Here is a 13,160-nt window from a genome sequence, read left to right as displayed (position 1 = left end):
CTATTCCCTCAGAACGATTAATATAATATATGTATGGTAGTATGTTTGTAAGTATATAGTATGCATATATAGATACATTTATAGCTAATGTATACGAACACTAATGATGAGTGCCTATTAGGATGGTAAAAAAAAATTTAAGTCTGAATTTTAATACTCTCACCCCCTGGGATTGTTCTATACCAGAAAATATACTCCTTTTTTTTATTTTGATATCAAAAAATATTAAGAGGTCGCTCAAAGCGCTAAAAGTTTTCCATGTATTTTATGTGGCAAAAAAAAATAATAATTTTTCGTATAAATGCTATAAAAATTCTTTAAAATCAATATTTTTCAAACAGAAAACTATTTTGCTCTTCAGCAGACTTTCAGTAATAATACCCAATTGTTTATTTTGCCTTTTTTTAAGAATAATGATTTTTCATGGGCCCCCATCGCACTTTTTGGAGTTTTTTGGGGGACCTTTAAAAATAGCAAATATTTTCCGATCGAAAAATATTGATTTTCAAGAATTTCCACTAAATATTTTTTCCCCTATACTAAATGCATGGAAAACTTTTACTGCTTTGAGCGACCTCTAAGTATATTTTGATTTCAAAAAAAAAATAAAAAAATAAACAGGTGTATATTTTTTTCAGTGTAGCACAATCCTCGGGGGTGAGAGTATTAAAATTCCGACTTTACTTTTTTGTGATCACCCCAGTGCATATACATACGTACATATGTTTATGTATATTATCGCGATCGGTCACCACTCGTTTGTGGCGTGTGTTATTTTCATCTTTCTTTTGGCCTATTAATTCCCAAGAGAATTCACTTCCGATTACGCCGCGCGCTAATAGCTGATCGTACTAGAAGTTTTGATGCGGTAAATAAAAATTGTGCATTGCCACTCAATATTGTAAACAATTGTTATTGCGCTTGCTCAAAGGAATCCAGAGCGCGTAATACATAACTATTTACATATGTACAGTCAGTCAATAAAGTTTAGGTACAGCGAATTTTATACAATATGGTCAACTATTTTTTAAATATTTTATTTTTCGCGAACTTTTTATAAAAATATGGTTAATTCTACAACAAAAACCCCAAAATTCAAAGTTCCAAACCTTGTGCAAAATTAAAGAAAATTCTGCAAAATTTCATTCAAATATTGCACATTTTATTTACGCTTTCTAGAAAAAAGTTGAGTATGCAGTTTTTTATCCCATTCAATTTTAGTATAACAAAGTGCAAGTTTGAGGTAGCTGGGACTTATTATTGATTTATAGCAATTTTTTTTGTTGAAGGTGTCGCTCATTTTCTCTATATAAAATAATGTTTGATAAATTTTTTATATGGAAAAAATATGCGACACCTTCAACAAAAAAATTTCCCAAAAATCAATGGTAAGTCCTAGCTTCCTCATATTGCACTTTATTATACTAAAATTGAATGGGCTAAAAAAACTGCATACTTAACTTTTTTCTAGAGAGCGTAAATAAAAAGTGAAATATTTGAATGAAATTTTGCAGAGTTTTCTTTAATTTTGCGCAAGGTTTGGAACTCTAATTTTTTGGTTTTTTTTTGTTGTAGAATTAACCATATTTTTATAAAAAATTATCGAAAAATAAAATATTAAAAAAATAGTTGCCCGTATTGTAAAAAATTCGCTGTACCCAAACTTTATTGCCTGACTGTATGTACATAATTAAGTGTGTGTATTGCAAAATCAGTTATCTAAGAACTTTGACTACTATCAATTCCATATCGATTGCCAATTATGAAGTGGATGATTATTTGTATAGCAATACATACATATATATATATATATGTACGTATATGTCAGCTATAGTTGAACATTCGTCCTTTGTTTCAAGCTTCAGTTCTTTGACTTTAATTAGTTTTCTAAAAACCTATGTTTTGCTTTATTTTAAAACTTCATATTTAAAAGTACTTTTTTGTTACGATATCATACATCAATGCATTTCATATACAGTGGTGGCAGAAATAATAGAAACAGCTTATTTTTACCAGTTACCAGCTACATTCGTTTGGTTTTTACAAGATTTTATTAAGTTTCACCTGTGTAAAATCAATTTTTAACCAACTTCCATATGAGCTGAGACTTGAAACTTTAAACTTAGCTCAGAACCCGGTTTGTTATCCAACAAGAAATATCCCTCACTCAAAATATCAGAGAGTAATACGATGTTAACATGAGGCGATTTTACAGGCAACTTTTAGTTGAAAGCAACAATCGCCTGGTGTGAACGGCCTATCAGTTGATCGCTTCCAATTACGTTGGGTTGGGGAGCAGCCAACTTTTTATTCAACAAATTGCCTCTAAAGGTACCTAGAAAATCGCCTCATGTGAACACCGTTTAAGAAAAAGCTCTCTCTCTCTCTCTCAAGTAGAGGAACTTGCAAATTTCTGCACGAACGCGAATTTACAGGAATTTTCAAGTTTCACTGCCAGCTGTTGGCCACCATTGCATTTTTTTTAATTCTTTCAGATGGATAAAAGCCGGATGTATGTACATGTACGGCGCGGCGACGAATAGCTGTCGACAAAATAAAATGGTCCTTTATAGATTTTACGAAGAAAGTATTTCATTATAAATTTTTCACATAGTATTTTACGTAAATTTTATTAATTAGTTTTTAAATTGTAACCTTTATTTGGATTTACCAGCGGTAAACAATTTGCGAGAAAAACGTAAGCAGCACGAAAGTCTTCGCCGGTCCCCATTTTGCCCAAGAGATGGCATCTTACTCAGCAATTGAATAGACTCGGAACGGGTGACAAGGACGGCCATTCATTTGCAAACTGACGCCCGTGAAGCAAAGAGATTCTTCACCTTCACCTAGGCTACGCATCGGAGAGTTGGCGCTTGCAGCGCTGATAGTTTACGTCTATTTGTTTTACGAGACTGAGCCAGCGGAGCTGCTGTCTTTTAATTTGCTGGACTAGATTTATTGTGCCTTAGGGCATTGATAAAAACTACAGTTTCGGGGACTGCAGTGAGTGAATTTTCTTAACCTCTGTTCACAATTGTACCAGGTATGTTAGTCTTCTTCTCGAAACAGCATCGCATTCTAGAAGGAGCTGCAATAGGATTTCTAATGCCAAAGATAATCATGTGGGCTCGCATCCTGCAATGATCCGTTAGCAAACTTCATCTCTATATTAAACTTGTTTTTTGGAGGCTAATTAGTTCTCTAGATCAATTTGGACGGTAACTTCACAAAAGTTTTTTTCTCGCCTGCCATAGCCCTGTGTTCTTATCTCTTATCCCTGACAGTATGAGGTCCCGCAGCAAGAAAGGATGTTGGTCCTATTGGTCGGGTAGCTGCAGCTTTCGTTGCTGGTCTGTCAGCATCTTCGTTTTCAAGGATACTTTTGTGACCTCTAAACTAAATTTTCTTGATCGATTTAGTTGTATTTGCTCTTAAAAAAGTCGCGTCCCTAACCCTGACATCCCAATATACTATCCGCTTCCTAATAAGAAATAGCTCGACTGTAAATCCATATAGGTGTATCATACTAAGCCTTACCATCGCTAGACAATCACTTAGAATATTATCCTGTGAAAGCGCAGATGTTAGCATGTGGGCAACCTACTTATTCCATTCTGAGTTTAACCACTTAGTAATTGCAAGTCTCGAAGACGACCAGATGAACCCACACAAGGACAGAGGATGAGCTTTCCTTCGTTTCCTTACGACTCCCTATGAATGCCGTTGATCACTCGACGGTACGTCGTTGGGTCCAGTGGTTGGTCAGTGTATGTCTGGACCGAGAAATGTATTCAAATCTTGTCGATGTCCGGATTACGGGGTTCTGACAAGTCCGTAGCTTCGTCCACAGCGTCTAACTAGTACCCGCCGACCAAAAAACCGCAGCATAGTTCAGAACCGGAAGAAGAAGAAGAAGGATAGCAGGCTATTAAAGTTATCCCCTAAAATTTTCGGATTGTTAACCGCCGGAATTTGTACGCCATCGACGTGAATTCCCAGCTGTAGTCTGACCTGCGTCGTCTGACGGTTAAAGGAATTGCCGAGGATTTAGTTGTGGAGAGGGCTAGGCTCCTTGCCGGGAAGAAGAGAGAAGTTTCGTAGAGGTAGCTGTTTCATTTCGAGCACACAAGTCATTAATTCCAATCCCAAACGCTATTATCGGGCAGTCGTCAGCATAAGAGACAATAGAGACTCCCTCTGATGGTTGAAGGAGCTTTGAAATATAATAGTTAAACAGTAGCGAGGAAAGGACACCACCTTGTGGAACCCCCTGTTTAATTTTTCTTGGCTTTATAGTTTTGTCTCTAAAAATCACTGACGAATGTCGACCACTCAGATAATTCGCTGACCACTGTTTGAGTCCTTGTGGGGGAGAGGAATGCCTCGCTTGGGACAGGTGGTTCGTGTAGTGTGGGAGTAGCAAGCCCTCAGGTATCTTCGATACAGAGGAAAGGAGGGTTATTGGACGATAAGAAGACCATCTCTTGTTGGCCGGTTTTCCCGGTTTAAGCAGTGGGACCACTCGAACTATTTTCAAGATGTCAGGAATGATGAGTGCCCATAGACAGGTTGAGCGTCTTGGTAGGGTAGTCTTCTCCGGGCAGACACAATTTTCTCAGCACCAGCATGCACATGCAGTCAGGTCCTATGCCATTGGAGGCTTTCGCTTTGCTACCTAAACCTCACCGCTGGTGAAAGCAAGAGGCACACTAGGTATTGATAATTTTTACAGCCTTCTGGTAACTCGGCGTTTGGCTTTGTCCGCCGGAGGAAGCAGCGTAAATTGTCGGATAAAGTTGCTCGCGCATCGCTCCGGGTCCGACGAAGCGCAGTCGCCGAAAGAGATTTCGACACTTTCATCACGCTTCGTTGGGTTGGACAGTGACCGCATGGTTGATCAATGCTTGCTCACACCAGAGGTGAAGTAACAAGTTTGCAGATGCTTTTCCCACTTCTTCCGCTTATGTACGTTCACAAATTGCTGAACGAGGATGTTTTTGATCGGTCTGACGAAGGTTGTCACGCTCATTAGCTAGAACAGCCGCTTCGGACGGAAAATTCGGAGGGGGATCCGCGATACATCCGGCTGGGATAAAGCGGGCTGCAGCAGCAGTGACACCCCTGCGGAACTTACGTGAACGTCGGTTGGTGTGAAGGTGGCAGAGAAGGTGCTTTCAGTAACTTCCGAGAAGCCGTTCCAATCAACAAAGTCCCCTAGTTTATCAATCGACAGATGGTCTGATGCTTGAGTCAGCATAGGTCGCCACATTATGCTGTTTATCAGACCATCGCTGACGATTGTAATATATAGTGCGAGCTACTGCAGCTACCCATAATTCTGATGGGTGCGTCGTCGATCATTGTTCAGAATGTCGTATCCTATATCTGCTCAGCCAAGTATCTCGTCTCTGTCATACGCGGAAGGTGTATATTTCTGGCCCTGGATTAGACTCTATGCCAGCCCTGAACAGAAGAATACGGAGCAGATATACGTAGCCCCATTTGCGAACAACGTTTGTGAGATTTTGCGGACCGAAACAGGGTTAGATCTACGAATAATCGAAAGGCTCGCTTGGGAATTGTGAGGAGCATTAATGCAACATCTCAGCGGATTTTAATTATCTTTTAGATGCTATGCCTTCAATTAGGGATCTAAAATGAATACGATATATCTACCATATTCTATTGTATTTGGCACAAATATCAGCATTGCGAGCACATACGAGTTGTTAAGCAGATTGTCAGCGCCCTTTGCTCCTAAACAAACTGATAACTGATAGGGTCTTCTTTGGAAAAAAGTGCGATTACTTCGTCGGCATTTCTAAAAGATAATAAAGAAGAGATCCAGTTAATCTCTTAAAGTGCTAGGTAAAAACGTTCTATACTGACAGAATATAAGACGGCTATACAAGACGGCAAATGGGCTGTAGCATGCGTACATCTGGAGTGTAACTTGACTTCTAAAGGCGTTGGTAGCGCTCAGTCAAGATAGCGGTGAAATTCTTTCTCAAACAAAGGTTAGAGTTTAAAGCACTGATGGGACTGGTTACGGGACATAACCCACGGAAACAACATATGCTTTCCATTTCTATCACTGGCGATTAACTTGTTGAAGAACGTGGATAGCACAGAGCACGTTCTCCGTAGCTCAGTATTTTCAAATCGGTTTAGCTAAAGCAAATCTTAATATTTTGGCGGAAGTGTTAAAATATTATAAATTTTTTATACTTCCGTTGGAAAAACCGCAACTTTTTTTGTGATGCACATTGTATATATGTATGTACGTATACATCTCATGAGAGTATAATAAAATAATCAATATTTGTTTTTTATTTGTTTATTTTGTCTCTAAGAAAACATAACAACTATGGCGAAATTGCTTACGTTTTAATTAATGATTATATATTATTTATTAACCATCCCAACTGCGAATTCTGTTAGAACAAAACGTTCAAATAATAGTTCTTCAAATAGAATTCGCAAAAGGATTAAACATGTTTTTAGATACATACGTATGTACGCGTCGGAAAATATTATTTCATGCCCACTATAAAGCTTAATCACAAGCAGGTAAGTTTCAGTTTGTTAAAATCTATTATAAAATATGCATTTCAATTAAGGAATGTGGACATTTAACTTTCATTAACAAAAATTAATTGTATATATCATATCATAAAAACAAACTTACGATATAGGCCCTTTATTTATATCATGAATAGTCTTGCAATAAACGCGCGCTAAATGCAAATACACTTAGCATGTGACATTCATTGATTAAATTACTGCTGCAACAGTTATTATATGTATAGTAAGTATGTATTTAGATACTTGTAAGCTACTAAAGAATATCTTTAAATTGTTAAACTACAACTTCTACCATTAAAACAGCTAAATCGAACTACGAAAGCAGACATTTGTCTTTTACATTTGAGGATTGCTCATCACGTCCGCCAACGCGTACTGTAGCATTCGATTGTACTGCCGCATTGACAGCAGTTTGATTTCGACGTTCACGATCTGCATTCTCATCTAACTCCATAATCGACAGAGCAAGGGCACGAGCTAGCGCCTCATCTTCAGTCTAAAAATACAACAATGTTTTTAATTAGAAACAATGAGAAAACAAGTTTTATGGTCTTTTGAACCAACCATATTTCCTTGAATATTTTGCACTTGTGTTCCAGTTGCTATGGGATTACGTCTAGGTTGCCCATTAAATAGTGAAGTTGGCTTGTTAGTACGCCTGTATTCAGCTGCATTTCTAAAATGTATTCGAGTAACATGTACATATTAAACCTCAAAATACACGTCACAATAATATGTATGTATGTAAATTTACTTACGCTGCCATAGCACGCTTATCTACACTTGCAACGGAAGCACCTCTGCATTCATGATCTGTGGTATGACGGTGGCGTAGACAAAAATTTCTTCTACATTCCGTGCAGTTGACTGGTATAAGCTCTTTCTTTTTACAATTTTTATAACTACAACGATTTGTGTATATTTTTTTTGTGTCCGACTTGCATTGCTGATCGATATGACGCCCGACGGTTAGATCAGGCTCGACTCCGGGTGCTGTTGGCACTGGTTCACCACATAGAGGGCAAATTGGCACTTGCATATCCTTGCGACGTGGCCCAATACACGAGTGATTATCATAGTTGAAGTGGGATGAGCAATACACTTGATTACATGAATCACATTTAAATGGCAGGAAATCTAAGCGATTACAGGTGGATTCGTTGCAGTGTTGACCGAGATGTGGAAACTCCATTTTGATACTAAGCACTATGTTTGCTATTAACCAGATATTTATACAACTTAAACTTTGTGACGAAACTTTCTAGACAAAACAGGAAACTTCCTTTTGCAAACCAAGATGACTAAACAATAAAATTGGAAATAATTTAGAATGCAAATGTCAAAACAAGTGAAAATAATCTAGACGGGATGGGATATTATATGCAGTGCTGCCAACTTTTCAGTTTCAAAAAGCACCAAACCTTGGAAAAAAAAGAGCGTTTTACCGCACTAAAAGCACTAAATTTTTTTTATCTAAGGATACTCTTTTTCATAACAGTTTGTGGTAAACAAAAGTAAAANACGGGATGGGATATTATATGCAGTGTTGCCAACTTTTCAGTTTCAAAAAGCACCAAACCTTGGAAAAAAAAGAGCGTTTTACCGCACTATCTAAGGATACTCTTTTTCATAACAGTTTGTGGTAAACAAAAGTAAAAAAATAAACAATATTTACATGTATAAATAATTACACATTCATGCTTGCGAAACTGCAGCTAGATTTGGATTCAGCACCGAAAAGTCTACAAAACGGTTCTACTCAGGTGGCAAAAAAATTTAAAATTTTTCGAACTGTATAATCAATCAATAATCAAGAAAATAAAAAAAATAAATACTTAACTTATCTGCGTGCTAGCATTTTCAACGCGAATACAATTTAACAAAAACGCAAGAACGTGGGTTTGCAACTTCATCTTTTTATCAATCATGGTTTGCATTTTAGTGCTTTTAAATTTGTAGATGCTTGTAAATTCAGAAATTTTAGTTCAGAAAAAAGCACTAAAAAGGGCACTAGGCACTAAACCATTATTTTTGGCGTTTTAATTTTCAAAAAGCACTAAATCTAGTGCTTAAAGCACTAAGTTGGCAACTATGATTATATGTGATCAAATATCGGTTGGGACCAAATGCACTAACGGAAGTACAGGGTGAGAACCACGTTAGTGTCATTCTTCTTCTTTCTCAGTACACTCACCGTAGAATACTCCTGTTTTTTCAATAAAATTCTGAAATAGGACTAAAGAAGGTAAATTTATAGATTTACGTTCTTTGGCGAAAGTGCGCAACAGGGGCGTGCTTTCTCTTTTCACCCAATCAAAAAGCGCACTAGGGCAAAAGATAAGGCACGCCCCTGTTGCGCACTTTAGCTACAATTATAACGAGCTGTCCCTTCTTGTTATCTTTGTTCTTTTATTGTACCTTGGTTTATAAGTTGACAAAATTCCAGGTGTATATCTCTTATAGTAGAAAAGTAAATTGTTTTTAAAAAGTTTATTACAAATTGTTTTTAGGTAAAAATAAATCAAAAATTTTACTTTTAAGTCATTTTAAAGGTTTGATTAAATGAAAAATTACTTTGACCTCAAGACCGACCGTCAAATTAAAAATCGTTGAATTTTTGTTCTTTTGACTTAAGCACAGCGTGCAATTAACTTAAAAAAAAAAATGTTTTAAATAGATTTTTGGGTTTTGCGACCATGGAAATGGATTCCCTATGCAAGAACAGCAAAAATATCTGGCAAAAAAGTTCATTGCATACTGGGTTCAGGAAAAAAATTAACATATTCCATACTCGAAGGTCGTTAGCGTTTAAACAGCCATAAATACAGGGCGATTCATATTAGTGAAGAAAAAAATACGAAAGAAACTTTGCGTTGGTTTCGGGTTTCGATACGAGTAAAGCTGAAATTAGTCGAGAACGCAGAACGTATACTTACACGCAGTCTGTATACGCAGAATTTTGTCGATTACTGGAGCCCTCAGTGTTGCTTACTACACTGTTGCCACTCTTCAATGCCTTTTCATAAACTTACCCTTTCAACCACAATTTTTCGTGCTATAATAGATTGTAACTAAATATAAACTACTTAGTTTTCAACAAAAACCTTATTTAATAGTAAATTTCAAATATTTTAAACATATTTCGAATAGGAACTTATAACTTTTTTACCATCTGCAAAACTGACGAAGTGGCAACCATCTAAAGAAGGAGAAATCAGCTGACACGGAAAAATCTAAATTCAGCAGATTTCTGCGCTACGGGCTACAACTACAGAAAAATTCTGCGGTGTTGAGTTTTCATTTCCATGGCGCTTTGGTAAGACAGATCGTGTCAGCTGACTCGGGTTTACGTACCGGTAGGTTTACGTTCTTGACTAATTTCAGCTTAATACCTACGCAGTTCTTGGTTCAAAGTATCGATACAAAATTACCTGGTATCGAGCAAAAAGTATCGTTTCATCCCTGGAGGCAGCGCTCTACTTGAAAGAAAGTGATGAAATTCGGTCCAAACGCGTGGGAAAGCGTAATTTAACAATTATATTTTTTTTGATTTTGTGTAATGTTGTCTAAAAAGCCAAAACCAGCATTCTGGAAACTTATCAAAGGCAGTGCAAAGGTTTTGTTTATTGCGGAAGCTGTTTGTTTTGCGACTTCCTACGGAGTTTATTATCGCATGAATACCAATCGGGGTAAGTCAAACTTTTCTACTATACTCCATTCCAATCCGCATATAGTAAATTGAAGAAAAATAGCAAACATTTTACATTAAAGGCAAATTGTTACACAATACAGCGCATTTGTTGTAGCTCCCTTTTGTTTTTGTAAGGGAGTCTCATATCGCACGTCGCTCAATGAAATGACAGTACATACTACACGTCAAATTCATACATTTAAGAAGAAGCACAATAGCAAGACTGGTTTGTTGTGCATGACTCAGAACGGGTGTGCGCTGTGGGGGTGGCAATCTGCTGGTCTGTATTTTCCAAAGCGAATGAATTTGTACGCTGTTTAAACAATCTGTGATTTCTTTGTTTTAAAATAACTTTTCTGGTAGTTATAGAACTTTGGAAGCAAGACGAAAAAAATTCTAGTGGCAAAAGATATATCATTATTCATTTACATAGATCGCATATCCACAATTATAATATATATCGGTGTTTATGTAGATGAAAATGCTGATCGGCTTATAGTTTCTAATCAAAAAATTTTTCTTTCATACTTTCAGAGTTCCGCCAGTACATTAACGAAAACTTTCCATTGGCTTTGGATTATTTCTACAAGGTGGGCGAAGTTTTGGGCAACAGCAATCAGCGCCAAATTGATGCAGCTGTCTGGCGTGCCGAGAGCGAGAAACGAGAATAAATTCCTAATATATCGGGTACCTACTACATTAACGTTTTTAACAGTCATACTTGCAAACAAAACTATCACAAATTCTTAAGTAAATCTTGAGTAGAAGTACTCTCTATTATTTAGCACTTATTCTTAAAGACTAGAGAATAAATACCCACAACAATTTGAATTTTTCTAAATGGCAACCAATCCGTATGTTAAATCTCTAATCTGGTTAGTTTGCGCAGGCGGTGGTGGCTACGGACTATTGCGACTTACCGCGCCGTCAGAAGAGAAACTGGAGCGGATAAGAGCGACCGGTGGCCCAGCACATTTAACCGAAGAGGAACGTAAAAAGCTACTGTTTATGCAACGTATGCGTGACGCTGCTACCGGACAGGCACCACCAATTTACTTGCAGAAAAAAGAAAAGTAATCCACAATCATCAGTAATTTGAAAGTGTTTCCCCCAAAGTATTGAAAGCCGGTCTGAAAAATTCGACAAATAACATGAACGCTGATCTACAAAGCAGCAACACCACATTGAGTGGCGGTGACCATGCCGACATCAAGAAGGAGACCATATTGGAACGCCTAAACAAGCGAAATAAGGAACGACAGAATTTTTTGGATGTTAAATTAGAGCAACGCAATAAGGAGAATGTGCAGTTGGAGGGTGCCGATTATTTTGCTCAAACATTTGGTGAACGAGTTCGTGCAATAGAGGAGCAGTTGCAACAAACAACGGAAGTAGCTGCAGCTGCTAAATTGTCCGGTCCTATTACCCCTAATACCGATTTGACACGTATTTTCGCCGATATTACACTGCAAATTCAAGAGTTGCAACGTTATCTAACCACATCTACTATGTTTCTAGCCGATTTCAAAATAAAAGCCTGTCAAAATGTACTCAATGAGTTAGGTGCCAGCTGCGAGGAGTCTCGGTTGCGTTTAATACCCAAAAAGAAGTTTGGATTCAGCGGCAAAAAAGTAGCGCCTAAGGTATTAGTCAATCCCAGAGTTGTGAACGTTGCTTCCGATAAAGTAGACATGCCCGAAAAGTCAAAAGATGATAGGGCTGCATTCATTTGGACTTTAGCCAATAGAGAAAATGAATACATTTGCCTAGAAGGTGAGGAATTGAATGGCAAAGATATAACTATTTCCAATCTAAAGCAATGTTTTGTGGAGTTACGAGGGCATGCAGGTTCAGTACAAATTTCGCATGCCACCGATTGCACTTTCCTCTGTGGACCCATAGCGCGTTCACTCTTCGCTGAATATTGCGAACGCACTACGCTTGCTCTGGCTTGCCAACAGTTGCGTTTGCATTCTTCGAACGCTTGTCGCATATACCTACATGTCACATGTCGGGCTATTATCGAAGACTGCACACAAATCGAAGTGTCTGATTATAATTATGATTACGCTACAATTGAAGCTGACTTTAAATTGGCCGGCTTGGATCGATCACAAAATAACTATACAGATATTGCAGATTTCAATTGGTTATCGCCGGATGTACCTTCGCCAAACTGGATGCTGCAAAAGGATGCGCCCACGCCGATTTGGAGTGAACTGATCAAACAAAAGCAACAAAAAGCTATTCCCTTATAGTGCATCGCATAATGACAGCAACAAAGGGGGACACAACACAATTGGCTTCATTCGTACATGTGGGCCACCTTTATTTTGCTACTGTTACTACTCCATGTCGAGGTGTTTCGGCAGTTGTAGCTGAATATATGGAAACGCTGGTGGTTTGAAGTAAAACTAACTGCAAATGTGGTTGTTGATGCATGCTACGTATATATAACAATGTTTGTTTGTAACCACTATTAAATTGTATTAGGGTAAAATTTTGTATAAAAAATAGATGTGCGAAAAGAATGTATTCTGGTAACATCAGTTGCATTTTTGTATGAGTTGCGCAGATTTTAAATGAACTTGACAGGAACACTTTCAATTTAATTACTAAATAAATATTTAATCATAAACATAAAGACTAAAAGGTATTACTTTGTTAAAATTTGTTTGGTAAGTATTATAATTGAGCAGAGCGGAAGGATTGTAAACCACAAAAAGGCGCGTTCATTAAGTATAAAACGTTTTCGCTTATATAAGAAATTTGGTCCCAAAAACACATTTTAATAACCGGACTTAAAACAGCTTGATATAAGAAATTTAATTTAAGTACCTGGTTGGCGGGAAAGACCGTGAAATCATTTCCGACAGTAATGAAA

The 13,160-nt window shown here is 37.4% G+C and overlaps 4 protein-coding genes across 5 annotated transcripts; 3 read left to right on the top strand and 1 right to left on the bottom strand.

Moving 5' to 3' along the window:
• Positions 1-6,321: 6,321 nt before the first annotated feature.
• On the bottom strand, positions 6,322-7,979 carry LOC108367350 (AN1-type zinc finger protein 2A). Its single transcript, XM_017621946.1, has 3 exons — positions 7,344-7,979; positions 7,150-7,261; positions 6,322-7,081 (listed from the first exon to the last, which is right to left on the bottom strand). Exons 1-3 carry the CDS (start codon positions 7,775-7,777, stop codon positions 6,899-6,901), a joined length of 729 nt encoding a protein of 242 aa, XP_017477435.1. The 5' UTR covers positions 7,778-7,979; the 3' UTR covers positions 6,322-6,898.
• A 2,085-nt stretch (positions 7,980-10,064) lies between these two features.
• On the top strand, positions 10,065-11,414 carry LOC108367346 (uncharacterized). 2 transcript variants are annotated; one of them, XM_017621940.1, is made up of 3 exons: positions 10,065-10,274; positions 10,811-10,963; positions 11,157-11,414. In XM_017621940.1, the coding sequence occupies exons 1-2, from the start codon at positions 10,145-10,147 to the stop codon at positions 10,945-10,947; spliced, it is 267 nt and encodes an 88-aa protein (XP_017477429.1). In that variant the 5' UTR covers positions 10,065-10,144; the 3' UTR covers positions 10,948-10,963; positions 11,157-11,414. The 2 variants fall into 2 exon arrangements, with proteins under 2 accessions (XP_017477429.1, XP_017477430.1); XM_017621941.1 differs by having other exon boundaries at positions 10,122-10,274; positions 11,166-11,257.
• LOC108367347 (uncharacterized) lies at positions 10,957-11,522 on the top strand. Its single transcript, XM_017621942.1, has one exon. The coding sequence runs from the start codon at positions 11,117-11,119 to the stop codon at positions 11,351-11,353; it is 237 nt and encodes a 78-aa protein (XP_017477431.1). The 5' UTR covers positions 10,957-11,116; the 3' UTR covers positions 11,354-11,522.
• Positions 11,394-12,920, top strand: Tbcc (Tubulin-binding cofactor C). The gene has a single exon (XM_017621939.1). It carries the CDS (start codon positions 11,428-11,430, stop codon positions 12,532-12,534), a length of 1,107 nt encoding a protein of 368 aa, XP_017477428.1. The 5' UTR covers positions 11,394-11,427; the 3' UTR covers positions 12,535-12,920.
• Positions 12,921-13,160: the final 240 nt, after the last annotated feature.

This window comes from Rhagoletis zephyria, unplaced genomic scaffold (assembly GCF_001687245.7).
Source record: "Rhagoletis zephyria isolate East Lansing unplaced genomic scaffold, Rhagoletis_zephyria_1.1 Rzeph_scaffold_02647, whole genome shotgun sequence".
Classification (NCBI taxonomy): domain Eukaryota; kingdom Metazoa; phylum Arthropoda; class Insecta; order Diptera; family Tephritidae; genus Rhagoletis; species Rhagoletis zephyria.
This window is presented reverse-complemented; position numbering and strand designations above follow the sequence as displayed.